This window comes from Mustelus asterias, chromosome 15 (genome assembly GCF_964213995.1).
Source record: "Mustelus asterias chromosome 15, sMusAst1.hap1.1, whole genome shotgun sequence".
In the NCBI taxonomy this organism is placed as follows: Eukaryota; Metazoa; Chordata; class Chondrichthyes; order Carcharhiniformes; family Triakidae; genus Mustelus; species Mustelus asterias.
This window is the reverse complement of record NC_135815.1, coordinates 39,802,194-39,829,385: the sequence shown is the minus strand read 5'-3', so window position 1 is coordinate 39,829,385 and position 27,192 is coordinate 39,802,194. Positions and strand designations below refer to the sequence as shown.

At 39.3% G+C, this 27,192-nt stretch overlaps 1 protein-coding gene across 1 annotated transcript in view; it reads left to right on the top strand.

Moving 5' to 3' along the window:
* Positions 1-27,192, top strand: part of cenpf (centromere protein F) — a 74,331-nt gene that overhangs the window by 31,986 nt on the left and 15,153 nt on the right. The window contains exons 10-17 of the mRNA XM_078229791.1: positions 840-968; positions 1,339-1,461; positions 7,348-7,483; positions 12,313-16,205; positions 17,564-19,864; positions 23,121-23,273; positions 24,097-24,270; positions 24,678-24,815. Coding sequence (XP_078085917.1) covers positions 840-968; positions 1,339-1,461; positions 7,348-7,483; positions 12,313-16,205; positions 17,564-19,864; positions 23,121-23,273; positions 24,097-24,270; positions 24,678-24,815 — 7,047 coding nt within the window. The remainder of the gene's footprint in view (positions 1-839; positions 969-1,338; positions 1,462-7,347; positions 7,484-12,312; positions 16,206-17,563; positions 19,865-23,120; positions 23,274-24,096; positions 24,271-24,677; positions 24,816-27,192) is intronic.

The following is a 27,192-nucleotide window of genomic DNA, read 5'->3' as shown; positions in this document are numbered from 1 at the left end:
GCATGGATGGCCTAGTGGGGCTTCATCTGGATTTGAGCATTACTGGGAGAATGAGCAGAGGCCACACAGAGTAGGGCACTTGGTTTGAAAAGGAGGAGGGGAAGAATGGCTCTTAGCAGTGGCCCTTGACATAATGCCAGTATTGTCTCCTCTATGGGAATTAAACAGGTGGCTTCTTCCACCCCATGTGCCCATTAATTCCTGCTGCCTCCTGTTGTGCGCCACTTTCTCCTACAAGAAGAGGGGAAGTTTGTTAGTAACCATTCAGCAGTATGTTTGAGTGATGTGATCAACATGATTCAATAATAGATGGCACTTTCTCAAGGGCAGTGGGGATGGGCAATAGATACTGGCCTTGTCAGTGACATCCCATGAAAGAATAAAAATGTATTTTTCGACATCACAAAAGTGCTGGGGCAGATTCAAATCCTCAATTCATTGTGTTTTCCATCTCACTCATGCTACTGCGAAGATAAATCAAACAGATTACTGCATCAGTACAAGAATTTGGCCCCACAGCTGTATCTTGCTGCACATCATTATCATGCACATTTTTAAAATTTTCAAGAAGTCAAAGATACCACAAAATGCAGTAATGTATGATTGTAATTTCAGAATGCCAATGATTGGCTGAGTTCCTTATAGAATCTTTCCATTCTGATGCAGATAGGACTTTATCCTAATGGACTATTGTATGTAAAAGTGATGTTTAGCATTTTAATTCTATACCTGTAACCAAGAAATATACTTTAATTTATTGATATGCTATGCAGTCTACTAATCTACTTGAAATCATGAAACATGTGTATTTAATCCCTAAAACATCATTTGTTCTGCAGGAGCTTTCTCATCAGCAACACTCTCTTCAGAGCCTGGATCAACAATTTAGCCAAATGAAAAATAAACTGAATCAGGAGTTACAGCAAGCTAAAAATGATTATAATGTTCTGCAGTTGGAGATTGATAAAGTATGTATTTTTGAACTATAAATTGATGTATCGAATTGGGGACAACTTGCAGTATTGAATTATCTGAACTAGCCCACTTAATTACAAATTTAGACTTCCTTTGGCTAAAATTCATGCTTAATAAATTCTGCAACCAGGATGTTGAATTCCACTGTTATGCATTGAAGCCAATATGAACTGTGATTCAGACAACAGGTGAAATTATTAATTTTGGTGCTTGGGGTTTAAGGTTCATTTATTGTAGTTTCCTTTCAGGCATATTATAATTATTTTCAATTTAGGAGAATTAATTTTAGAAAATATTTGTGTTTTACCTGTGGGCAGTAAGAGATCAAAAATTAACATGTGAAAGTACATTTCTTGGTTACAGGTATCAGCAAACAAACAGAAACTAGAAAGAGAGCTGGATGAAATTAGGCAGCAATTATCTCGTTCAAACCAAATGCTGAAGGAAAATCAGACACAGGAAAATGACCTGAAAAAAAAGCTTGAAGTAAGATTTAGTAAACAATTCAAACTGTTTTCAGCGACTGATCCGTTTTTTTTTGCAGTATTTTTGGTTCTTTAAAAGAAAGGTGTTGATCTCTTTTCTTCCCTTGTTATATGGTATTATACTCATTTATATATTGAAGTGAGACAATAGTACTCGAGGGATGAGAAAGGCTAAGTCACTGATATTTTGTCTATCTGCTACATCAACAATAACTTCCATTTAAATAAAGTCTTTAATGTCAAAAACATCCTAGGCACTTCACTGCAGCATGAAGGAAAAATATATTTTGTGCTAAAGGATAGTTTATAAAGTGTGAGGAGGAATTGATCAGAAGTGGGTTTAAGAAGAGACTTAAAGGTTGCGCTTTATGCCAAATAATGATTTTAATTCCACTGCCTGGAAACCTCATTTGAATTTATAAATCAGACTTTTTAAAAACAAGAGACTAAAGTGTCTTGAACTTGAGCCCAAGATGGCGAACATGAGAACCAGGAGCAGGAGTAGGCCATTTGGCCCCTTGAGACTGCTCCACCATTCAATAAGGTCATGGCTTTTTGTGGACTCGGCTCCACTTACCCGTCAGCTCACTATAACCCTTAATTCCTTTACTGTTCATAAATCTATCTATCTTCGCCTTAAAAACATTCAACGAGGTAGCCTCAATTGCCTCACTGGGCAGGAAATTCCACAGATTCACAACTCTTTGGGTGAAGTTCCTCCTCAACTCCAGTCCTAAATCTACTCCCCCTTATTTTGAGGCTGTGTCCCCGAGTTCTGGTTTCACCTGCCAATGGAAACAACCTCCCTGCTTCTATCTTATCTATTCCCTTCAAAATTTTATATGTTTCTATAAGATCCCCCCGCATTCTTCTAAATTCCAGTGAGTATAGTCCCAGTCTACTCAGTCTCTCCTCATAAGCCAATCCTCTCAACTTCAGAATCAACCTAGTGAATCTCCTTTGCACCCCCTCCAATGCCAGTTTATCCTTTCTCAAGTAAGGAGACCAAAACTGTACACAGTATGCCAGGTGTGGCCTCACCAGCACCGTACACAGCTGCAATATAACTTCCCTGTTTATAAACTCCATCCCTCTAGCAATGAAGGACAAAATTCCATTTGCCGCCTTAATTACCTGCTGCACCTGCAAACCAACTTTTTGTGATTCATGTACAAGGACACCCAGGTCCTTCTGCACAGCAGCATGCTGCATTTATTTGCTATTTAAATAATAGTCCATTTTGCTGTTATTCCTACCAAAATGGATGACCTCACATTTACCAACATTGTACTCCATCTGCCAGACCCTCGCCCACTCACAAACTATCTATATCCCTTTACAGACGTTCAGCGTGCTCTGCTCTACCACTCATCTTCGTGTCATCTGCGAACTTTGACACGCTACACTTGGTCCCCATCTCCAAATCACCTATGTAAATTTTAAGCAATTGCGGTCCCAACACTGGTCCCTGAGGTGCACCAGTAGTCACTGATCTCCAAACAGAAAAACACCCATTTATCCCCACTCTTTGCTTTCTGTTAGTTAACCATTCCTTTATCCATGCTAATACATTACCCGTAATGCTGTGCACCTTTATCTTGTGCAGCAGCCTTTTGTGCAGCACCTTGTCGAATGCCTTCTGGAAATCCAGGTACACTGCATCCACCGGTTCCCCGTTGTCCACTGCGCTCGTAATGTCCTCAAAGAATTTCACTAAATTAGTTAATCATGAACCCATGCTCTGTCTTCCCAATGGGACAATTTCTATCAAGATGTCTCACTATTTCTTCCTTGATGATAGATTCAAGCATTTTCTCCACTACGGAAGCTAAGCTAAAGGCCTATAGTTAACCACCTTTTGACAACCTCCTTTTTTAAACAGTGGCGTCACATTTGCTGTTTTATAATCTGCTGGAACCGCCTCAGAGTCCAGCGCGTTTTGGTAAATTACCACGAGTGCATTTGCTATTTCTCCAACCATCTTTTTTAGTATTCTGGGATGCATTCCATCAGGGCCAGGAGACTTCTCTACCTTTAGCACCATTAGCTTGCCAAACACTGCTTCCTTAGTGATAATGGTCATTTCTAGATCCTCACCTGCCATAGCCTTCTTGTCATCAATTTTTGGCATGTTATTTGTGTCTTCCACTGTGAAGACCGACAAAATACCTGTTCAATGCCTCGGCCACTTCCTGTTATCAAATCCCTCTTCTCATCGTCTAAAGGACCAATATTTACCGTAGCCACTCTATCTTTTTATATATTTGTTTTTATATTCTGAGCTAGTTTGCTCTCCTAATCTATCTTTTATCTGTAGCTTTTCTATGGCTTTCTGTTGACCTTTAAAGATTTTCCAATCCTCTAGTTTGCCACTTTTGTGTGCATTTTCTTTCAATTTGATACCCTCCTTTATTTCCTTAAGACATCCATGGCTGATTATCCCTTTTTCTACAGTCCTTCCTTATCACTGGTATATATTTTTGCTGAGCACTGTGGAAAAATAGCTTTGAAAGACCCCCACTGTTCCTCGATTGTCCTACCATAAAGTATTTGCTCCCAGTCTACCTTAGCCACTCCTCCCTCATCCCATTGTCGTCTCCTTTGCTTAAGCACAAGACACTGGTATTGGATTTTAACTTCTCACGCTCCATCTGTATTTTAAATTCAACTGAGAGGATCCCTAACTGTGAGATCATTAATTATTCCTGTCTCATTACACAGGACCAGACCTAGGATAGTTGCTCCCTTGTAGGTTCCATTACATACTGTTTGAGGAAACTATCATGGATACGTTCTATGAACTCCTCCGCAAGGCTGCCTTGACCGACCTGGTTTGACCAATCGACATATTGATTAAAGTCCCCCATGAAAATTGCCGTACCATTTTTACATGTGTCAGTTATTTTCTTGTTTATTATCCGTTCCACCATGGTATTATTTGGCAGCCTATAGACTATGCCTATCAGTTACTTTTTCTCCTTACTATTTTTAATTTCCCTATATCATCGGGCGGCACGGTAGCACAGTGGTTAGCACTGCTGCTTCACAGCTGGGTTCGAATCTGGCTCGGGTCGCTGTCTGTGTGGAGTTTGCACATTCTCCCTGTGTCTGCGTGGGTTTCCTCCGGGTGCTCCGGTTTCCTCCCACAGTCCAAAGATGTGCGGGCTAGGTTGATTGGCCATTCTAAATTGCCCCTTAGTGTCCCGGGATGCATTGGTTAGAGGGGTTAGTGGGTAAATATGTAGGGATATGTGGATAGGGCCTGGGTGAGATTGTGGTTGGTGCAGACTCGATGGGCCGAATGGCCTCTTTCTGCTATGATTCTATCTCTCACTATCACCCTGATAGCATGCTTAAATATCAGAGCTACACTACCTTCCTGTCTGTCCTCCTGAATAGTCTGATACCCCTGGATATTTAACTCCCGGTCGTGATCATCCTGCAACCATGTCTCTGTAATGGCCACTAAATTATACTCATTGGCGATGATTTGTGCCGTCAACTCATTTACATTGTTCTGAATGCTACGACCATTTAGGTAAAATGAATCCTAACACTTTCATTAATAACATCTCCTGAGTTCTTCTCCCTTTTAACTTTTTTTTGTAATTTTCCACGTAGTTGAAACCTTCTCCCCTCCATGCTAACCTGCTGCTTTGCTTCCTATTGATCATTATACTTCCTGTAGTTTTACCTACTTGCCAGTAGGTAAGCTTTAAACTTGCCAGTTTAAAGTCCTTGTGACCACCCTATTTATTCTTTCCACTGGAACACTGGTCCCAGATCAGTTCAGATGAAGACCATCCCAACAGTACAGATCCCTCCTGTTCCAATACTGGTGCCAATGCCCCATGAAATGGAACCCCTCTTTCCCGCACCACTCCTTTAGCCATGTGTTCACTCCCCTAATTTTCTCATCTCAATGCTAATTCGTATAGGGGTGTGGCTTGGGTAGAAAACCAGATTATAACCCTTGAGGATTTGTTCTTTAATTTGGCTCCTAATGCCTGATAATCCCCAAACAGATCCTCCTTCCTAGTCTTGCCTATGTTGTTTGTCCCAACATGGACCACAACAACTAGATCCTCCCCCTCCCACTCCAATATCCTTTCAAGCCGGTCAGAGATGTCGCTCACCCTGGCACCGGGCAGGCAACATAGCATGCAGGACTCACGATCTGATCTGGCTTATAAATGATGCTATCAATCCCCCTAATTATAGAGTCCCCTACAACATGTCTTTTTGCTCCCCCCCCCCTCTTGAATGGCCTCCTGTACCACGGTCAGTGATCACCCCAATTTTCCCATTGCACATTCTAATTAATTGGAGTGGAGTCAATCTGTCAGCAAAACTCAAAGACAATGGACGGAATTCTTCCAACAAGTCGGGGTGTGGTGAATCTGGTGGGAGCCAAAAAATCAAAAACCCGCCAGTGTGAAATCCTGTTGCAATTCTCCCGATGGTGGGTTGCCACTCCTGCTGTCAGTTGGCACAAACACCATTTACATCTCATGAATGCTTATTTTTAACAGCTGCCCGCTGGCATCCTGTCTGGCCTTTCAATTATGCGTCACACCAGTGGGAAATAACGTCAGTGTCAAACCTGATTGCTAATGAGTGGTGTTTTTTAAAAATTCATTTGTGGGACATGGCATCACTGGCTGGGCCAGCATTTATTGCCCATCCCTATTTACCCTTGGAGGGCAATTGAGAGTCAACCACATTGGTGTGGCTCTGGAGTCACATGTAGGCCAGACCAGGTAAGGACGGCAGATTCCCTTCCCTAAAAGGACATTAGTGACCCAGGTGGGCTTTTTCGACAATCGACAATGGTTTCATGGTCATTAGTAGATTCTTAATTCCAGATTTTTTTTTTGAATTCAAATTCCATTATCTATCGTGACGGGATTCAAACCCGGGTCCCCAGAACATTAGCTGAGTTGCTTGATTAATAATCTAGCGATAATACCACTAGGCCACTGCCCCCCCCATCTAAACTGAAGACTGCCTTGTGTACGCCACTTTTTCGCAATCAGAGACTTTGGAGTGAGTGCAACAACTTTCTGCATAGTGTTGTGCTGCTCCTGATGCGCTGTTCACACGCTGTCGGGCAGACAGGTTCCTATTTCCATCTTCATGCCAAGCTTGTCTTCATGGAACCATGCTGCTGGACCCATGGACCTTATGTCTCCATGTTAGGTCAATACTATGCCTGGGGTTGGGGAGTACAGGGGTCATCTTGCCCCTGGTGCCATGTAGGAGCCCAACAAGGCTGCATGAAAAGCTCACAAACAAGGGGGTCAAAGGGATACCACATCATTTCATGGAAGGAGATGTATGAGGTCCAAGTGGAGCAGCTGTTGTGCTCAGTTGATTGATTGATTGAAGGAACAGGACTCCTACTAGGCTGCTAGTCGTTTTCCTCAGGATTGCTGACATCGTGCATGATCTGGTAAAGATAAGTGGCTTGGAGAAGGTGATATGAGTGTGCTGGACTGATTTTTAATATGGCGCCAGGACCCTCAAACCCATTGGTTGAGGGCAAGCGAATGAATCAGCAGCCAGCTTGCCAGGAAAGTTGGAGGGGAACTCATTTGTGCATAATTAATGAGCTTCCAAGCTCTGGTTCTGGCATGGGATCCCACTAATCTGGTCAGCAGGGCAGGTGCAGATGGAGCTGCCTGCCACTGCAATTAGTCTCAAAATGGGAGAATTCTGTCCTATGGTAGAGACAGGTGATCTTTGTTTTTTTTGAAAACTCCCTCTGAAAGCATCTGAGTAAATGAATAGTAACAGTTAATTGTGATTTATTCAGCTCTTTTTATTCAGAATCTCTATTATAAATTTGATATAAAAGCCAGTTTTACTAACATTTATTTCCTGACAGAATATTCAGGAGGAAAGAAACTGTCTTAGCAACCAGCTCCATCAGAATTCTGTACAAATTCACCAACTGGAAGATGAACTAAAAAAGAACAAACAGGATTTGAACCGTACTAAGAATTTTGGGGAAGAGCTGAAAGGTAAAACTCTTTAATATCTATGTAAAATATACAACGTTTAACAAAGCTGTTTAATTTAAAGAGTGATATTTTCTCGCCCTTTCAATCCTGCCGAAGGCAAATCCCAGTGGCAGGTTCCCTGGCAGTGAAATGGGTGAGCCATGCAAAACACCATAGACATTGATGGGACTGGAAGATCCACTGCCATCGGAAAATTCCGCCCAAAATATTCCCCATCGAGTTGGCTTTAAAAAGAATTGTATGAGAATCTGCTCTGTTGTAGAAGCTACAGCGACCTTTGATTTAACACTCCTAATACTTTACTAAAAATGTTGTGCTAAATGAAAATTACTTTCCAATAAACAAAAATGGTGGGTTAGGTTCCTGAGGATTTTTTTCACATTTAAAAACCCAAGTGGCCCAAAAACCCTTTTAATAATTTAGTAACTTTTTCTAACTTGCCACCTCTTCCAACCATCTCCCTTGACACTTTCCTCGCCTAACCCTCTCACTTGGTGCTTTTTTCTTCTGCTTGCTGCTTCCTGCCACCCATCTTGAATGATATGTAATTTTCAAATCAAGTCCAGATAATGATGGTAAGCCTGAAGAGAGATGCCATTAAGTCAACACAACTTTGTGCCTTCAAAACCAAGCAACTCTGAATTTCTTATTTTAAAATGCTGTGATCAATTTGTAGTAGAATGGATGCGTTAATCATATCTTTTGTGGGAAATGCCAGGTGATGGTTAGGCATAAGGAGGGAGGAAAATTTGAAGGGTGATCCTTTGAGTTGTATGCACTTCCTCGTGACAGACCAATGAACAGCAATGGATGCCTTGGCACAGACTTTCTCTCCCCTTTATTATGCATGGTGAGGAGAGTATAAATTGCCACTTTTTCATTACAAATATGCTTTTACAATAAGTTCTCTAAAAATTTAAAGTTTATTTATTAGTCACAAGTAAGGCTTACATTAACACTGCAATGGAGTTACTGTGAAATTCCCCTAGTTGCCACACTCCGGCGCCTGCTCGGGTCAATGGACCTAACCAGCACGTCTTTCAGACTGTGGGAGGAAACTGGAGCACCTGGAGTAAACCCATGCAGACACGGGGAGAACGTGCAAACTCCACGCAGACAGTAACTCAAGCCGGGAATTGAACCCGGGTCCCTGGTGCTGTGAGGCAGCAGGGCTAACCACTGTGCCACCGTGCCACAATAGGGCAATGTATAAAAAACACTCTAACTGCAGTGCTAACTTAAGATTAGAAACTCAGTAATGTAAGTCTTTTTAAAATAAATAATAATAGTAGAACACATAGGTGTGGATTTTGTGGTCAGCAGCAAAGCGATGGAACTCGCAACTGACTTTGAAGATACCTACACACTAATCTCTAGTGATCATTGACATGGTGCCAGATCAAGAGAATACAGCAGCAATGATATCCGCAAACAATCAAATTGAAATATTCACTGTAAACCGAGAAGTAAAAAGCATTTAAAATTTCTCATTTTTAATTTAAATATTCATACAATGAAATAATGTATTGTTATTAAAGGTAGAAGCTAAAATGTAGATGAACAAAATTCTTAAAGTGCAAAGGAGATTTTTAATTCTAGTAAAGAAATTTGGCATTCTATAAATGTTGTTATAGCTTTTCAGGTCAGGTTGTTTAGCAATAATGATTAAATAATGAAAATATGACATTAAAAACCTAATTACACCCTAATCAACAAGGGGTAACCTTTTATTAGGGTTTTTACAGCATTAAGAGCAGAAGGCCCTGTTATGATTGCAAGGCAGATAGCAGTCTGTAGGAACATCTCTGAACTGTCTCAAATGCAAATATATCTCTCCTTTTAATAAGGAGACCAAAACTGTATGCAGTACTTTAGGTGTGGTCTTACAATGCCCTGTACAGTTGTAGCAAGACTTCCCTCCTTGATACTCCATCCATCTTGCATTACAAGTCAATGTTCCATTTGCTGTTGATTACTTGTGGTTCCTGCATGGTTGACTTGTATTTCATGTAGGAGGACACCCTGATTCCTCTGTAGTACAGCATTCCGTAATCTCTTTCTAAATAATATTCCACATTTTTTTTCTTGCTTTAAAGTGGAAAATCTCTCTCTTTTTCATACGTTCCATCCACACAATTTTTGCCCAAGACTCCATTCCCCTGAATTCCCGAGTAAGCATTCAGGCACTAACTCACAAGCACAACCTCAGCTCTTCAGCTGTGCTGTAGAGAATACTACCGTTCCAAAGGTAGTACCTTTGCCCCGACGGCCCTCAACCCGGCATCACCAACCTTCTGCTGCCTTCTCCGGTTTCCAGGGTTTCTCTTGAGTCCTCACCACTTAAAAGTCTGCCAAATGCAGCTGTTTGTTACTTGGAGCCCCTTTCTCTGTCCATCTTCTTAACTGGGGCCTCTCCCTGTCTCTGTCCCTTGCCTGTGACTGCCCTTTTGGGATCTCTTCCTGCTGCCTGCCTGGGACTCTCTCGACTATGACGTTCCTCTCCCAACTATGACATTCCTCTCCCAGGTCACATGATCTGGTTTTCTCTTTTTACAGGATGATCAAATCCTTTAACTGCCCGATTGCGAGTGCACTGCCTACTCCTGGCGCACACATGCAAAACCTACAAGGCCTGTTGGGACTTGGAGTTTCGGACCTCCCTGTTTCCCAAGGCGGTAAGGGTGAATTTCTCGACATGGATCTGACGGCGATCCTGAAACTCGGATGGCTGCATTACAGGCAGTAGTCACTGCCTCCCAGTGGTGCTGCCGAGAAGTGAAGATCTGCTAGCCTATGGTTTAATTATGTGCCTGAATGTCCTCACAACGGGCATTCTCACCTATGTTCATCAGAAAATTTGGTTACTGTGGCTTCATCCAAATTATTGTTATTGATTATAAATAGTTGCAGTTCCAGCACTGATTTCTGTGGCATTTGGCAGGTTACAGTTCGCCAATCTGAAAATATCCCATTTATCCTGACTGTTTGCTGTTAAGTTAGCCAATCCCCTAAACATGCTAATACATATCCCCTGTAACACCATGTGCTTTTTATTTTGTGCACTAACCTACTGGTTCCTATTTATCCACCTTGCTTGTTCTATCCTTAAAGAACTCTAATAAATTTGACAAACATGGTTTCCCTCTCACAAAACCACGTTGACTTTCCATGATTGTATTATGATTTTCTAAATATCCCGCTACTATTTCCTTGATAACGGATTCCAGCATTTTTCTAATGACAGACATATAGGCACCCTGGCCTATAATTTTCTATCTTCTTTTCTTGATTACTGCTTTTACACTTGCAGATTTCCAAATTGCTGGTCCTTTCCAGAATCTCAGGAATTTTGGAACATTACAAGCAATGCATCCGCTATCTCCGCTGCCACTTTTTAAAGACCCTAGGATGCAGGCCATCATGTCCAGGGGACCTGTCAGCCTTTCCTGCTCCTAAGTCCAATGCTGCTATGTTTTAGTCCATTAGTTTTCCTTTTCCCTACTGATCAGGATTGCTTCAAGTTCCTCTTTCTCCAATTCTAGTTGAAACTACTACCGAGCTTAGAGAAAATAACCCAGAAAACTCACTTACTGATCACCTAACATCTCACCTCATAATCTTCAAGTCTCACTGTCTCTTGCTCCCTCTCTGAGACAGCTACTTATCTTATAAAAAAAACAGAACAGCAACTTTTTCCTTACGGAGCCTAATTCCTTCACTCATCAAATTTCCAAAGTTCTGCAGATGCTGTACTCTGTTAATCTTACCTCCATTTGTTAACACAGGTCTCCTGCATTTATTCTATGATGTGGAGATGCCAGCGTTGGACTGGGGTAAACACAGTAAGAAGTCTCACAACACCAGGTTAAAGTCCAACAGGTTTATTTGGTAGCAAAAGCCACTAGCTTTCGGAGCGCTGCTCCTTCATCAGGTGAGTGGGATTTCAGTTCACAAACAGGGCATATAAAGACACAAACTCATTTTACGAAATAATGGTTGGAATGCGAATCAAGCCTTGAAGGTAATCAAGTCTTAAAGACAATACACATCTCTTTAACTTGTGCTTAACCCTCTCTCCACTCACATTGTCTGTACCTTTAAGACTTGATTACCTGTAAAGACTTGCATTCCAACCATTATTTTGTAAATTGAGTTTGTGTCTTTATATGCCCTGTTTGTGAACTGAAATCCCACTCACCCGATGAAGGAGCAGCGCTCCGAAAGCTAGTGGCTTTTGCTACCAAATAAACCTGTTGGACTTTAACCTGGTGTTGTGAGACTTCTTACTGCATTTATTCTAGCCAGAATCTGAAGACCCGAGTCAGCCCTTGCTGACCAGGTAACCAGTTCTAACTAGTCACCACATTAAATACAGCCGTCACTAACAGGCAGATTGTTTACTATTGACTAACTGTGTGAAAGAAATCTTCAAGTTTAAGGTTAAAGTTAAATGCTAAATGCGTACTTGACTAGATTTCAGAAATTAATTGACCTTTAATCATTTAGAATTCTCTCAATTGCCACTCACCAAATTCCCAAGGTAAGTACATTGTAGTAGCTGTACTCTGGTGTTTTAAATTCCATCAAGAAATCAATTTTATTGAACAATAATGGGGTTAGATTTCCTTAGTGCAGCATTTAAAAGAAAATTATAAAACAGTATGGAAAGAATATATTTACTGCTTCTTATCCATAGCACACAGCAAATTGTCCCTCTCCAAACATAGCATTTAATTAATTTTATTGCAATGTGACATTTTTTTATCTTGACTTTTGATTTTCTGATGACATTGTGCCTTTTGATTTCTATATACCTTTCATCTTTTTAGGTAAGAACATCGTTCAAGAAGACGAGATAAAAAATCTACAGCAGAAACTAGATGAACAGAACAAGTCAATGTGTATAAATACGGAAAAGCTTGAACAACAAATTTCTCATCTGAAAATGGAACTTGACTCTGCATTTAAGAATGTAAAAGAGAAAGAAAGAAATATGGAGCAGCTGAATGTTCAAGTTGGTACAATGGAAAATGAAATTGAAGAACTACAGAAAAATATGCAATTAAGAGAAAAGGCACTTCAAGAACTAAAGGAGGAAAGTAGTTCCTTGGCTCAGTGGAAGGTGCAAAATATGCACATTGTAAATAATTTTCAATGTGAAAAGAAGATAATGGAAAACAAAATTAAAGAATTGGAACAAAGTGTTGAAGTCTCTTTGAATAAAAATCAACAACAAGAACAGAATCTAGCGGTTTACCAGTGCAAGAGTGAACAGCAATCTGAAAAACTTAAGTCTCTTGAAGATGAAAAGGAGAATTTGCAAAGACAAACTGATAATCTTAAGAATATGCTCGACAAGAAAACATCTGAATTTGAAACACAAAAGCAGGCCTTTGAAGAATTGATTAAAAAAGCAAAGCAAGAGGAACAAAAACAGGGAAAGGAACTAGAAAACCTGAGCTTGAGCATTTCTCAGTTGACAGCACAAATAGCTGAATTGGAGAAAAACCTGCAACAAGAAACCAACAAAGTTGTGGAATTAGAAGAGTCTCGACGTAAGTTCTGTGCTGATTATGAAAATATCAGTAATGTGGCAAAGTCAAAAGATTGCTTAATTGAACTGAAGGAAACTGAAATTTTGAATTTAAAGGACCAAATTTTGCAGACAACAAATAATCTCGAAGAGCAGCTTGCCAAGGTTGAAGCAGAGAAAAATAATTTAATGCAAGAGTATGAAAAAAGCTTACTTGACAACCTTGAAGTTGAAAATATAAAGTCAACATTAGCAAGCTACCAACATGATATCTCTAGCTTCAAGGAACAGATTACTTCTCAAGAATCCTCTCTCAAGCTTGAAAAACAGCAACGATCTGAAATGGAAAGTAAATATGAAACTTTATTAAAACTGAGACAAGAATTGGAAGGAAAAAATGAGGAGACAGAAAAGAAATATCAGAACTTGCGAACAGAGATGGAGCAAGAAACTCATCAGTTGAAAATGCAACATGCTGAAGCATTACAGACTAGCATAGATGAGAAAGATAAACATATTCAGAATATTGCACGAGAACTTGAGATCAATATGAATAATTTGAAATGCTTGCAGATAACCAACAAAGAGTTAGAAGCAAAGCTGGAAGTTTGTCTTCAGTCTGAGAAGTGCATTCAGGAAAAAGAAGAGTTAATTAGTTTGAAGGAAAAAGAACTTGTACGGCTTGCTGAGGAAAATGAAGAACTGAAAAACTCCATCAATACTGTGGTGCAGGAAAATATGGAATTGAACAAAATTAATTCTAATTTTGCTGATGCAGTGAAAAGAAGTAAAGCAATGTTGCAAGAACAGACCGAAAAATATGAAGAAGCTACTACTAAAGAGAATACATTTAAAGAGCTGTATGAAGAACTAACTGTAAAATACAGATTATTGGAAAACACAGTAGCAGACAAAGACAATGATATTCAACAATTATCTGAAAAGATAAATGAAAAGGACATTAGGGAAGATGGACTAAGGCATCAGCATGCTGCATTAGAAGAAGAATTTAAAAATCTTTGTGAAAAATGTATTGCTTTGGGAGAAAACAAAGATTTCTTGGAAAAGCAGTTACATGAGAGATCACAGGAATTACTGAAGAAAATTACAGAAGTTGCAGAGCTGGAAAGAAGCCATGCTTTGGGTTCTACTGAATATAATGCCAAAATTGAAAACTATGAGGAAAAGATTAAAGCAATGATTGAAGAAATGGAGGGCCTGCAGACACAGCTAGAGAAGATTAAAGAAATTGATCATTTAAAAAAGGAACTTTCTGAATCTCATGCAAGGCAAAACAAAATACTGGAAGAGCACAGTGAACTACTTCAGGAAAAAGAACAATTGACACAGCTGATAAAAAAGCAAGCTGAAAAAGAAACCATGCTTGCAACAAAATTAGAAAATCTTGAAAATGATTTGATTATAGCGCAGTCTGAAAATATAAAAAACAGTAAGTTAATTGCAGAGAAAAATCATATTTCAGACCAATTGAAAGATACAGTAATGACAAAAGAAACTGAATTTCAGAAACTTCAAGCTCAACTCCAGCTTCTCCAGATGGACCTTGAAGATAAAGAGATCTCTTTAGAGTCTTATATTTCCCAACTTGAGCAAATGCAAACTGAGAATAGCAATATGGAGAGTAAGTTTCAGCATTGTGAGGAGACAAGGATTGTTCTGGAGAAAGAATTAAGTGCGATGAAGGCAGAGATGGAAACTATGGATTTGAAATTTAGTGAAAGCAAGAACCGTGAAGAATTGTTGCAAGGACAAATAACTCGCCAAAGACAAACTATTGAAGAGCTAAAGAGTGAATCTGAAAAGCAAAAAGAGGATCTTGATCATCTTCATTCCTTGGAAATCCAGCTTACTAAAAGCCAGAATGCAGAAAAGCAATGTCAGCTGAAAGAGAAAGAGCTTCTAGGGAAGCTGATTCAGTCTGAAATACAGATAAATGACTTAATGAGTCATAATAGTGATATTGAATCTCAAATGGAATCTCAACAGCAGGAATTAAAAGCACAGATGCAAATTACTTTGAACAATTTGGAGAATACTCTGCAACAGAGTGAGGAGCAAAGAGCACTTGCACAGAAGGAGTTGAGTAATGTGCAGTCAGAATTATCAGCTGTGCACCTGCATTTCATTGAAAGCAAAAATCGTGAAGAATATTTGATGGAACAGATAACTCTGCGGAAGAAAACTATTGAGGATCTGAAGAGTGAAATTGAAAAAAGTAAAGAACAGGAAGCACATCTCAACTCGATGGTGTCCGAGTTACAATCTCTGATTGCAGCTTTGGAAACTGAAAAGGCATTACTGTTGAGTAAAGTAGATTTCACACACAAAACTATTGATCTAGGTGCTCAAGAGTGCAAAGCTGTGAAAGAAGAAATGATTTCATCCCATGAAATTAGGCATCAAAGCATTCCAGAAGAGAAAGAGGTGGTTGACAGTGTTGAGAATGAATCATCAGGCAAAAAGAAAAACCTTTTGAACCCCATGGAGAAAGATAACCAGATCATGGAAGAATTAAAAGCAGAATTGTCCTTATTACAGAATAATTTGATTGAAACCCAGTCTGCTTTATCAGGAACAAAGACTGAAAAAGAAACACTGCAATCTCAGATGAGAGAACTTGAATCAACACTAGAAAGTGCACACATTCATATGTCAGAGCAGAAAGAGCACTTAAAACAGCTAGAGAAGGTGATTCAGAAAAAAGGTGATGAAATAACTTTACTCCATCAGCAGCTAAAAGAGAATTCAATTAATTTGACTGTAAATGACCGGGCTACTATTTCTGTTGAGGGTACTCGCCTGAAACTGAAAACAGTGAAACTGGAAAGTTCTGTGACTTCTGAGCAGTCCACTACATTGCTCAAACAACAACTTCAGAAACAGCAAGATCCTGCAGATCAAACCTGGGAATTGCATCAAACCTTAACCGCAACAAAACAAGAACTTGAAACTCTGAAACAGCAGCATTCATCTGAAATTGAGGAATGGCAGCTGAAGTTAACCAATCTAACAATCGAGATGGAAAACAAATTGGCAGCACAGAAACAGCAGACTGAATTGATGTCTGCAGAATTAGAAGATGCAAGGATTCAGCTTCAATATCTGGATCTCAGTACTCAGTCATTGCTGCATACTAGCTATCTTTCTGAAGAGAGTACTCCACATAAGGTGAGTAATAAGAATCAATATTGGGATTATTAATTATTGAAATATGTAGTATGTGCTCAAATGAGGATCATAATTGTTATAGTTAAGTATATGCCATAACTCTTGCAAATTTTCTTTTTGGTTCATGGAGGGAATCACAGCTGTACTTGGTTTTATCCCTAACCAGCATCACCAAACAAGTCCTTCCTTCCAACAGTGACTGTAAAATGGTATTCAGAAATAGCAATCCTAGTTTTCTAGCCTTTTCCCTTGCAAGCAATACCAGTGAAGTCAGTCCAATTGTGATGCTCCTTTTATTGCTCAATTTGAAATTACATCGAAGGAATTGGAAACTGTGATCTATCTTCTGTATGATACAAAATGTGTATCTAACCAATGGACCATCAGGAGAGCTGAAATTCCATTGGAACACTTGTTTTGTTTTTGCAATGTATGGACTAATAACACAAATACATATATTTTCATCTTGCCCTACACTCGTAACATTGAAAATCTCCTCAACTGAGATTCAAACATATACTTAACCTTGGTTTGAATGGTAATTTTCATAATTTGGACATTTTTATCAACGTTTATTACTGGTATTGAAAGTACCAGCAGTATGCATATTTCCAGAAAGGACAAAATTATATTCCAATAGTACCCATCACTCATCTGGGACATCTCAAAAATACTTAAAACCACTTTTTTAATAACATGTAAGAATGTGACAAAATACCTAAGATAGAACCCCTACAGTGCAGAAAGAGGCCATTCGGCCCATCGAGTCTGCACCGACAACAATCCCACCCAGGCCCTATCCCCATATCCCTACATATTTACCTGCTAATCCCACTAACCCTCATATTTACCCGCTAATCCCTCTAATCTACGCATCCCGGGACACTAAGGGGCAATTTAGCTTGGCCAATCATCCTAACCCGCACATCTTTGGACTGTGGGAGGAAACCGGAGCACCCGGCAGAAACCCACGCAGACACGGGGAGAATGTGCAAACTCCGCACAGACAGTGACCCGAGCCGGGAATCGAACCCAGGTCCCTGGAGCTGTGAAGCAGCAGTGCTAACCACTGTTACGTTCTTCTCAAAATAATCGAATAAATTTTGCTTTCTCCCTGCCTCTCCGTCTCTCGTCCAGCAGCAGTATGCATAATCACATAGTCCATGGGAGGCCCTCGGGAAACCTTCTAGCAATGTATTTTTATGGAATAATTTTCTGTGTTTTATTATTTACATGTTGCTATTCCATTACAATATTTCATTATATCAAGTTTGGTCATACGTACTTAATTTTGTTAATTGCCTTTTTTTTGGTTTACAAGGATTGATGTTTTAATTACAACTATTTTTGTTTTTCAGTTAAAGCATACTGATTCAAAGAAACAACAAAGTGAGGTGGCTTTGATAACTGATCAGTTGGAGTTGGTTAACAATCTAAATGTGGACCCTGACAGGAAAGTACAAAGGGAACAGAAAGCTAGTTTGCAGTCTGGCACAATGGGAGAAAGTCCTGTATGCTGCAACATACATTTGGGTGATGCTGAGAATGTCAGCAAAGACATTGGTGATGAATTGAATGAAAGTAACACAAAACAAGAGCATGTAATTGAACAGATACACTTAGCTAATGAGGAAGTTTGGCATTCCACTGGAACACTATCAACCTGTGAAATCCCTATTAGTTCTCAGTTACAGTTGGAACAGGAGTCTGGACAAATTCTGCATCTTCTTCCAGATGGAGAGAATAAGAAAATAACTGAAGTGCTGCTCAGTGAAATGGAGAATTTGCGTTCCAAGCTAGATACCCATCAAAATGAACTGTTTTTCCAAGGTTCTGCTTACTTTGAATTAGAAAAGAAAATGCTGTCGTTTGAAGAGGAGAAGCACCATCTATGTAACGAGTTGAAGTCCTCTGCTCTTGAAAATCAGAATCTTTCTGACAAAGTAAAATGTTTGGAGGAAGAACTCCTTAAGGTGACACTACAGCTGAATGTGGATAAAGTTAAATTGTCTGATGTGACCAAGATGTTGGAGAGCCTAGAGGTAGATAAAAAAGACAGGAATGAGCAATTTCTTGAACTAGAAAATGAACTGAAGCGTGCTAAATCAGATAAAGTAAACTTAGAAAAACATATCCTTGAAATGGAAGTTGACCTGGAAGAATTGCAAACCAGAAAGCAATCTTTAGAAAAAGAACTTGAATCAAGTCAAAGGACCATTTCTGTTCAGGGAGAAAAGCTGACTGAGCTTGAAACAGAGAATAATGGGGTTATTCAGGAACTTAGCATTTTAGCTAAGACAAATGATGAATTGGAACAAACCAGTAAAAAGCAAGAGGTAAAAATTCAAGAGCTGAAAGCGGAGAAAATCTATAATTCTAATACAATCTGGGGGCTTGAAGCTGAAGTAAAGAAGCTAACCAATCAGCTACAAGCTGTTGCTGAACAAATGGAGAAAGTTTCAAAGGAAAGGGAAGACGTGATCCAAGAAGTCCAATATTTGGAGAAGAATTCTATGTTGGACACAGAAGGAAGGGAGGAATTGCAGCAGCAACTGAATCAGTTGAAGAAAGAAAACCTATCCATGTTGGAGCAGACTGAATCCATACAGAACAAACTTAATACAGTAGAACTTGAAAAGTTGAAACTACTCAAATCCTTGGAGTTCTCTCAGTTGCAAAAAGGCGAAGTTGCAACAAGATTAAACTCCACCGAGGCAGAAGTAGCTGAAATGCGGCCTGCCATTGAGAAACTTAAAGTGCGCATTGAAGCAGATCAGAATAAAAGTCGACATATGGCTGAAAAGCTCAAAGTCAGTGAACGAAAAGCAGACTCGCTTCAAGACAAGATTGAGGCACTTGAACGGGAGCTACAGACGACTGAAGAAAATATGGAGCAAATGATATTGCAAGCTGAAACTGCAAAGGAGCAGGTTGAGACACTAGAGGAAGAGAAGGAAACAATTATTGAAAAGCTCAAGCTATTGACTATGGACCACAATTCCCTCTTATCTGAAAAGCAAGCTTTAGAGAAGGAACTGCAACAAAGTCAGGAAAAGTTAGAAACTCGTTGCTCAAAGTTGTCAGGAAGATGCGAAGCAGCTGAAAACGAAAAGCTCAAAATGACAGAAGTCCATGAAAGTTCTGTTAATGAGCTACGGTCTCAAATTAGCCATTTAAATGAACAAGTTAAAGTGTGCCACGATGAGTTGGAAAAATTGAGAGAAAATGAGAAAAATTACCTCAATCAAAACTCAAATTCAGAAAGTGAGAAGATCCGGCTAACCGACCAAATTCATGAAACTGATGGGTTAAATGTGGAGCTGCAATCTGCAAATACAATACTAAGTAAAGATCTTCAAGTAATTCAACAGCAGGTAAGCAAGCACATAGAAGAGAAAGAGAAACTTCAGCAACAAATTGCAGATCTGGAACAGTTGAAGCAAAAAGATTCCATGGATTTGTGTAACTTGCTTACCGAGGTGGAGAATTTAAAGACAGAAAGGAAGAAATTGCAGACAGCAGCAGCTGAATCTCAGCAAGCAGCACAAGATCTGTCCGCTAGACATAAGGTCATGCAAGAGACTAAAGAAAATTCTGAGAAACAACTACAAAATGAACTACAGGTTTCTCAGTTGCAAGCTTCTGCTCTTCTTATTCAGGTATAATAATTTTACCAAAAATACTTGATTAGCTCTTTGGTGAAGATGATTTTTCTGTTATCCATAAGCAGTATATCCACATTTAACACTCTTCTCCATAATCACTTCAAAATCCTTTCAAATGGAAGTATACACAAGTCACAACAACACACAGGAATAGGAGCAGGAGTAGACCATTTGGCTCTTTGAGCTGGCTTTGCTGTTGATTTAAGATCATGGCTGATCTGACTGTGGCCTCAACTCCACTTTCCACTCTATCCCCTCCATAACCCTTGACTCTCTTGTTGATCAAAAATCGATCTAACTCAGCTTTGAATATAGCCAACCATCCAGCCTCCACTGCTCTCTCAGAAGAGAATTCCACAGACGAACGACCCCTTTTTTATAAAAAAAAACTCCTCATCTCAGTCTTCAATGGGAGTTCCCTATTTTTTAAGCTGCGTCCCTCCCCCTAGTTCCAGACTCCCCCACAAGGGGAAACATCCTTCCAGTATGTTTCAATAAGTTCACCTCTCATTCTTTTAAACTCTAATCAGTATAGGCCCAAGCTGTTCAACCTTTCCTCATGAGTTAACCACTTTATCCCAAGAATTGGTTGAGTGAACGTTCTCTGCTTCAAAGTCTACATCTCTGTTTTAATTGCAGTTAAAAGAAATACCATAGATTTTTCAACTTAACAAGAATCACAAATTTTTTACAGTGCAGAAGGAAACCATTTGGGCATATCGTGTCTGCACCAGTTCTCTAAATGAGCATTATGACTTAGTGCCATTCTCCCGCTTTTTCCCAGTACCTTTGCCCATTGTTTTGATTCAAATAATCCTCTAATACCTGCTTGAATGCTGCAATTGAACTTGCCTCCAACATAATTCCAGGCAGTGCATTCCAAATCTGAACCACTTGCTGTGTGAAAAGGTTTTTCTCCCATCACATTTGCTTCTTTTGCAAATCACTTTAAATCTGTGCCCTCTTGTTCTTGATTCTTTTATGAACAGGAACAGTTTCTCCCTATCTACTCTGTGCAGCACTCTCATGATTTTGAACACCCTATCAAATCTCCTCTTGGCCGCCGCCTTTCCAAGCAGAACAGCCCCAACCTCTCCAATCTATCCTCATAACTGAAATTTTTATCCCTGGAACCATTCTTGTAAAATTTGTCTGCATTCTCTCCTATGCACTCACATCCTTCCCACAGTTTGGTGCCCAATATTCTAACTGATGTGTAACTAATGTCTTGTATAAGTTTCCCATAACTTCCTTGCTCTTGTATTCTATGCCCCCATTAATAAAGCCCAGGATACTATATAGAATCCCTGCAGTGCAGAAGGAGGCCATTTGATCCATCGTGTCTGCACCGACCACAATCCCACTCGGGCACTATTCCCGTAACACCACACATTTACGCTGTTAATCCCCTGACACTAGGTTCAATTTAGCATGGCCAATCAACCTAACCCACACACCTTTGGACTGTGGGAGGAAACCAGAGCACTCGGAGAAAACCGACAGAGAATGTGCATACTCCACACACACAGTGACCCAAGGCCAGAATTGAACCTGGGTCCCTGTGAGACAGCAGCGCTAGCCACTGTGCCAAATCTTATATGCTTTACTAGCTGCTCTCTACCTTCAATGATCTATGCACATATACACCCAGATCTCTGCTCCTGCACACCCTTAAGTATTTTATATTGTCTGTCGATGTTCATCCAACCACAATGCATTACTTCACACTTTCCCACATTGAACTTCATATGTCCTTTTGAAGTTCTACACTGTCCTTTTCACAGTTTACAATGCATCCTCTTTGTTCCTTGGCTCTAGCTAAGTTGATTCTGTCCTTGAATCCTCTGGCGCATCCTCTTTCTCCAGCACTGCAATGCACTCCTTAACAATCTAGAAACCCTACTTCATTTTCTTCCTTTTTTATCTTTTCTGAACACCTTATATCCAGGAACATTTAACCCCCAGTCCTGTCCTGTCCTTTGAGCCAGGCCTGTGCTATTGCCACAACATCATATTTCCACATGGCAAACTACACATATAACTCCCAAATCTTATTTACTATACTCTGTACATTCACATACATGCACAGTAACTCTGATTTAAACATAATTACTTTCTCCTTTTCTCAGACTTCATTAACTTATTATTCTCCGTATTAGTGCTATGTATTTTATGCACCCTGGTATTCCTCTTCAATATTCTCTCTCGATTCTGACACCCCTACCAAGTTAGTTTAAAGCCCTTCCGACAGCACTAGCAGAAGGTCCTGCAAGGAACTCAGTCTCAGCTCTGCTCAGCCAGCTTGTACAGGGGCCATCTTCCCCAGAGCCAGTCCCAGTGTCCCAGGAATCTAAAGCCCTCCTGTGTCATCTTTCCAGCCACGCATTCATCTGCCTTAATTAATCTGATTCCTAGAATGGGAAGTTTTAAAAAAAAAAAAACTACTAGTCCTCTCCATCATTGCCTTGTGATGTCCACACGTGCAGTTAAATGTGAAAATAGAAAAGCTACTGCCAGTTGATTCCTTACTCCTCTACAGGATGTGCTGTTGAAGTTCAACATCTGTACAAATGACTGAATTGATGAGAATTTCCTCTTGTACAGTGTAATGTTGCTGTTAAAATCTCTCAAACATTAAGTCTTGTTAATGAAATGTAACTTTTTAAAGCGTACTAACTCATTTCTGGCGTTGAACATGGTTTTCGTTCCATGAAAATTAACTTTATATTTAAATATTGCTATTATTGCCATTTTTTCCGTTATGAAATCTGATACTTTTAAATACCTCTGAGTTATTCATGATCGTTCAGCTTCTAATGAGTATGAAGTACTCTTAATTTAGTTTCTGTAACATTTATAAAAAGATGAGGATAATCAGTGCATTGGACTTCCTGGTTTGTTATCTGAGAATTCTTCAGTGCAATTGGCTGTTTACATTTGTTGCTGGATGCTTAGAGATTCCTTGGCTTGGCACCAGATTCACAGTGATATTGAGATTGGAGAAATATAAATAATAAATCACTATCTTTGTGGACAGCTTTCTTCAATGTCGGCAGCGAGCACATCATTTTGCTGCTGGCTGCAAAGCCCATGCTATTGCTTAGTGCCTCAAACCAACTATTTTGATACTGATACAAGTTACCTTTCTCTTTTTTTTATATAGTTCCATTGCATATCATGAAAACTGGTTAATAAGCTTCTTCAAAATGCTATAACATTTAGTTCAACAACCAACCATGATTTCTTTTAGGTTAAGGATCTTACAGAGAATAACCATAAACTGCAGGATGATTTATGCATAACCAGTGAAAAGATGCTGAAAATACAGCAGGAATTTGATGCAGAGAAGAAATTGACTTCAGCCCAACTGGAAGAATTCAGAAATCAGACAGAGAGCTTTAAGGTTCAGTATCAGAAAATTCTAACAGTCGGTCATTTGCCAAAAATCAATGTTTTCCCTGTATTTTAAAACAAAAGGAAGTATCGAGTCTAGATATAGTAGTGCAGCTGTGACAGTATTTATCTACAAAACTACTTAGTTGCAAATAAAACTTTGTCTCGTCATAAGAAATAAATGCTTTCAAAATATTATACTGCTTTAAGACAGAGCTTTGTTTGTAGACATGGGTTTTGGAAAGTTTAAAACACTATTTTTGTCACAATTTAGCCAAGCTGTACTTTTAGGGTAATAGGAAACTAGTTGCGACCACGGTCCTTAATCTAATAAGAACATGGTGGCGCACTGCCTCAGAGCGCCAGGGACCTGGGTTTGATTCTGGCCTTGGGTGATTGTCGATGTGGAGTTTGCACGTGCTCCCCTTGTTTCCTCCAGGTGTTCCGGTTTCGTCCCACAGTCCAAAGCTATGCAAGATAGGTGAATTGGTCGTGCAAAAATACCCCATGGTGTTCCAAGATGTGTAGTTTAGAGGGGGTTGGCCATGGTGAATGCGCATGGTTACAGGATTAGGATGGGAGGTGATCTTGAGTAAGATGCTTGGTCAGAGAGTCGTGCAGACTTGGTGGGCCAAATGGCCTCCTTCTGCACTGTAGGGATTCTATAGATTTTATTCCTTTGTGACACAATTGGATAGAGGAGAAAAATATTTCATTATTCTTTGTTCTCATGAAAAATCTGATTAGAAATATGGAAAATAATAATGGAAATGTTGTAGTTATTATTGGAAGTTATATTTCAGATATGATTGTAAAATTGCTTTTATCTCTAGATGCAGCTAGAAATCTCTCAATCAGAAAAATGCAAGTTAGAAAAGGATGTTGGGTACTTTCAGACTGAATTGCAGATCACTGATGAATTGAAGAAGGAAGTAGATGAACAGAAACAAAGACTAAGATGTATCCAGGAAGAGCACCAAGCTGTGCTTAAAGATTTACAGGACAAGGTAAATCACTGCACTAAATTAGAGTTGGTAAAGATTCATCCAGAGCTAGAACAAAAATCAAACAGTTTTGTGCTTAGTATTGGAAATATTCCAAAATACAGGTACTATCTACACCTCCATGCCCCACCATTACAGAGCTTAATACAGCGATTTGCCTTTAGAACTTAATGATTGTTATACACCAACATGAGAACCACCTTTTTGTTAATTATCAAAATTGCCCTACTAATGTAAATCATTCATTGAATTTTGTTGAGATTTGATTGGATTTTTCAAAATTGAATACATTAGTAATTTTTCTTTCCTTTTTTGAACATCAATTATGTTAGTCTACCTTGTACACAATTACCAAAAAATGTTGATGAATATTTCTTTACCAATGATAAATACTGCATTTGCTTTGTCAGCATGAAGTTCAAGTACAATCGTGCCAAGAGAAAATGGCCACAATGGAAAAGCAGCTTACTGCACAAGACATGGAAATCAACAACCTAAAGGTTCTGAAAGAAGAAGTAAATGTTACCTTAAAAGATGCCATAAGCAAGGTAAAACAGTGAAACCTGAGCATTTTGCCTACTTCTACATGCAACATGCTGTCAATGTAAACTGCTAGGATTGGATTTTGTGTTGCACAAATTCTGAGAGCCTTGCATTTAGCATGTGCCCAACGGTTATAATAAGCCTGACCAAACAGTTTGGTGTGAATGAGATTTTCTTGTCATGATTATGTGTCTCCATGATCTTTTCAAAAACTGACAAGTGAAATCTTAGGAAATTGACAAATTTGAAATGTTACTCTGCTTTATATCAATGTATATGAGCATAACAAGAGTAATAGTTATTACCAGACTTATTGCATTAAATTAGTACAGCTTGCCTCTATATAATACCAAGTAATGAAAATGCTGCCCATTTGCACTTCACTGTGTTGTCTTGCTTGACTTGAACAAACTAGCTTCGTCTTCAGGTGCATTGTGTTTCGAAGCTTGGCATAAGCTTGTCCTTGCAGCTTTGTGTTGTTTAAAAGAAAATTCTGACTGACTTTGTCCTTTTCTTCAATCGCTTCCTCTGTTCACAAATAGAAGACAGAGCTTATGCCAGCTTATGCCAGATAACTTCTGCCAAGCACGCGCGATTGTGCACGTTTCAACAAAATGAGATGTTCACTGACTATCGGACAGGCTAATGAATACTTAAAGTTTATTTAATAGTGTCACAAGTAGGCTTACATTAACACTGCAATGAAGTTACTGTTAAAATCCCCTAGTCGCCACACTCCGGCTCCTGTTCGGGCACACTGAGGGAGAATTTAGCATGGCCAAAGCATCTAAAACCCGGGGGAAACCCACATACACAGGGGGAAAATGTGCAGACTCTACACAAACAGTGACCCAAGCCAGGAATCGAACATGGGTCCCTGGCACTGTGAGGCAGCAGTGCTAACCACTGTACAGTGGTTAGCACTGCTGCCTCACAGTGCCAGGGACCCGTGCAAATTCCTTACTATTTACAATTTTGGGAAAACAACTTAAAAGCCTAACACATTAGCTTTTTAACCTCAGGTCATCATCTTTTAAAAACTTGTATAAATAAATACACCTTGCATTGAATGTAGCCCTCCTCGCCCCCAATCCCAAACAAACATACTCACTGTGCACTATTGTGGCATGATATCCAAATCCTGCTCAGTCTTGCTGATTCAACAGATTTGCTTCCATTACATGTTGAGCCAGGCAATTGACAGAAAGGAACACTTGTAGATAGCAGCAGCTCAGGTATAATATTTTCACCAGAACTATTTCATTAGCTCTTTCTTAGGTGGGTATTTTCTTAATCATCGCCATTATATGCTCTTCACCATTGCTCTTCAATGTTCTTTAGAATGAATAAGTACACAAGTCTACATTTTGTTTTTAAATTGCAGTTAAAAGGATATGCAATATTTTTCTGTCTTTGCTACCTCCAGTGATTAGGTTTTTAGATCCTAAATTTGGATCAGTATAATCATTCTTTCATGGTTTACCTAATTTCTGCTCTTCAATTATCCTGGACTTTTCACCCTAGGTTTGTCAGTTTAAAAGACCTTTTAGTTTGTAGTTCTTTGTATTCATTACATGTTTCCCTTGACATTGTTGATCTATTGAATCGCAATGAAAATGTTGCAGTGCAAGTAGTACAAATTGTTAACCAGTTTTGTTATCTTAGATTTTGAATGATCTGCAATGCTTGAATTGTTATTTGGCAGTCATGATTGGGAAATTTCATAAAGTAATTAAAGTTTCTGGGTAAAAATGATCTATATGTTAACAAAATTGAGAAAATCAGCCATAAACCAAACTAGTAAATGCTGCGGCCAACATTGCTACAACAATGTTGATATCTGTAATTTATATAGCAGCATTCATATAGATTACAAGGTGCTTCAAAAGTATAAGGCAAACCGATGTTAAGCTAAAAAGGGAGGGATTAGGAGATCAATAAAGCAAGTTTGGATATTGGTCAATATAATGAGGCCTATGGCCCAATATCAGGGTAGTGCCTCGCCTCCCCATTCAAGGAAATGTAGGCTATACCCTGTCTGGGTCTTTGATTTAAAGGTGGCTTTAAAAGAGGAGAACAGGGATGATAAAACAATGGTAAGGTTTAAGGAAGAAATCATCAGAATTGTTAGAGCGGGTATATTACTGGACCAGAAATACTAGAAGCCCAGACTAACGATCGGGAGAGTTGAATTCAAATTCCACAATGGCAGCTGGGGAATTTAATTTAGTTAGGTAATATTGGTAATGGTGACCATGTAACTGCTGGATTGTCTGAAAACAAATCTGATCCACTAATATCCTGGAGGGAAGGAACTCTGCCCCTTTAACTGGGTCCAGTCCATATGTGACTTCAGACCCACTGCAATGTGGTTGACTCTTA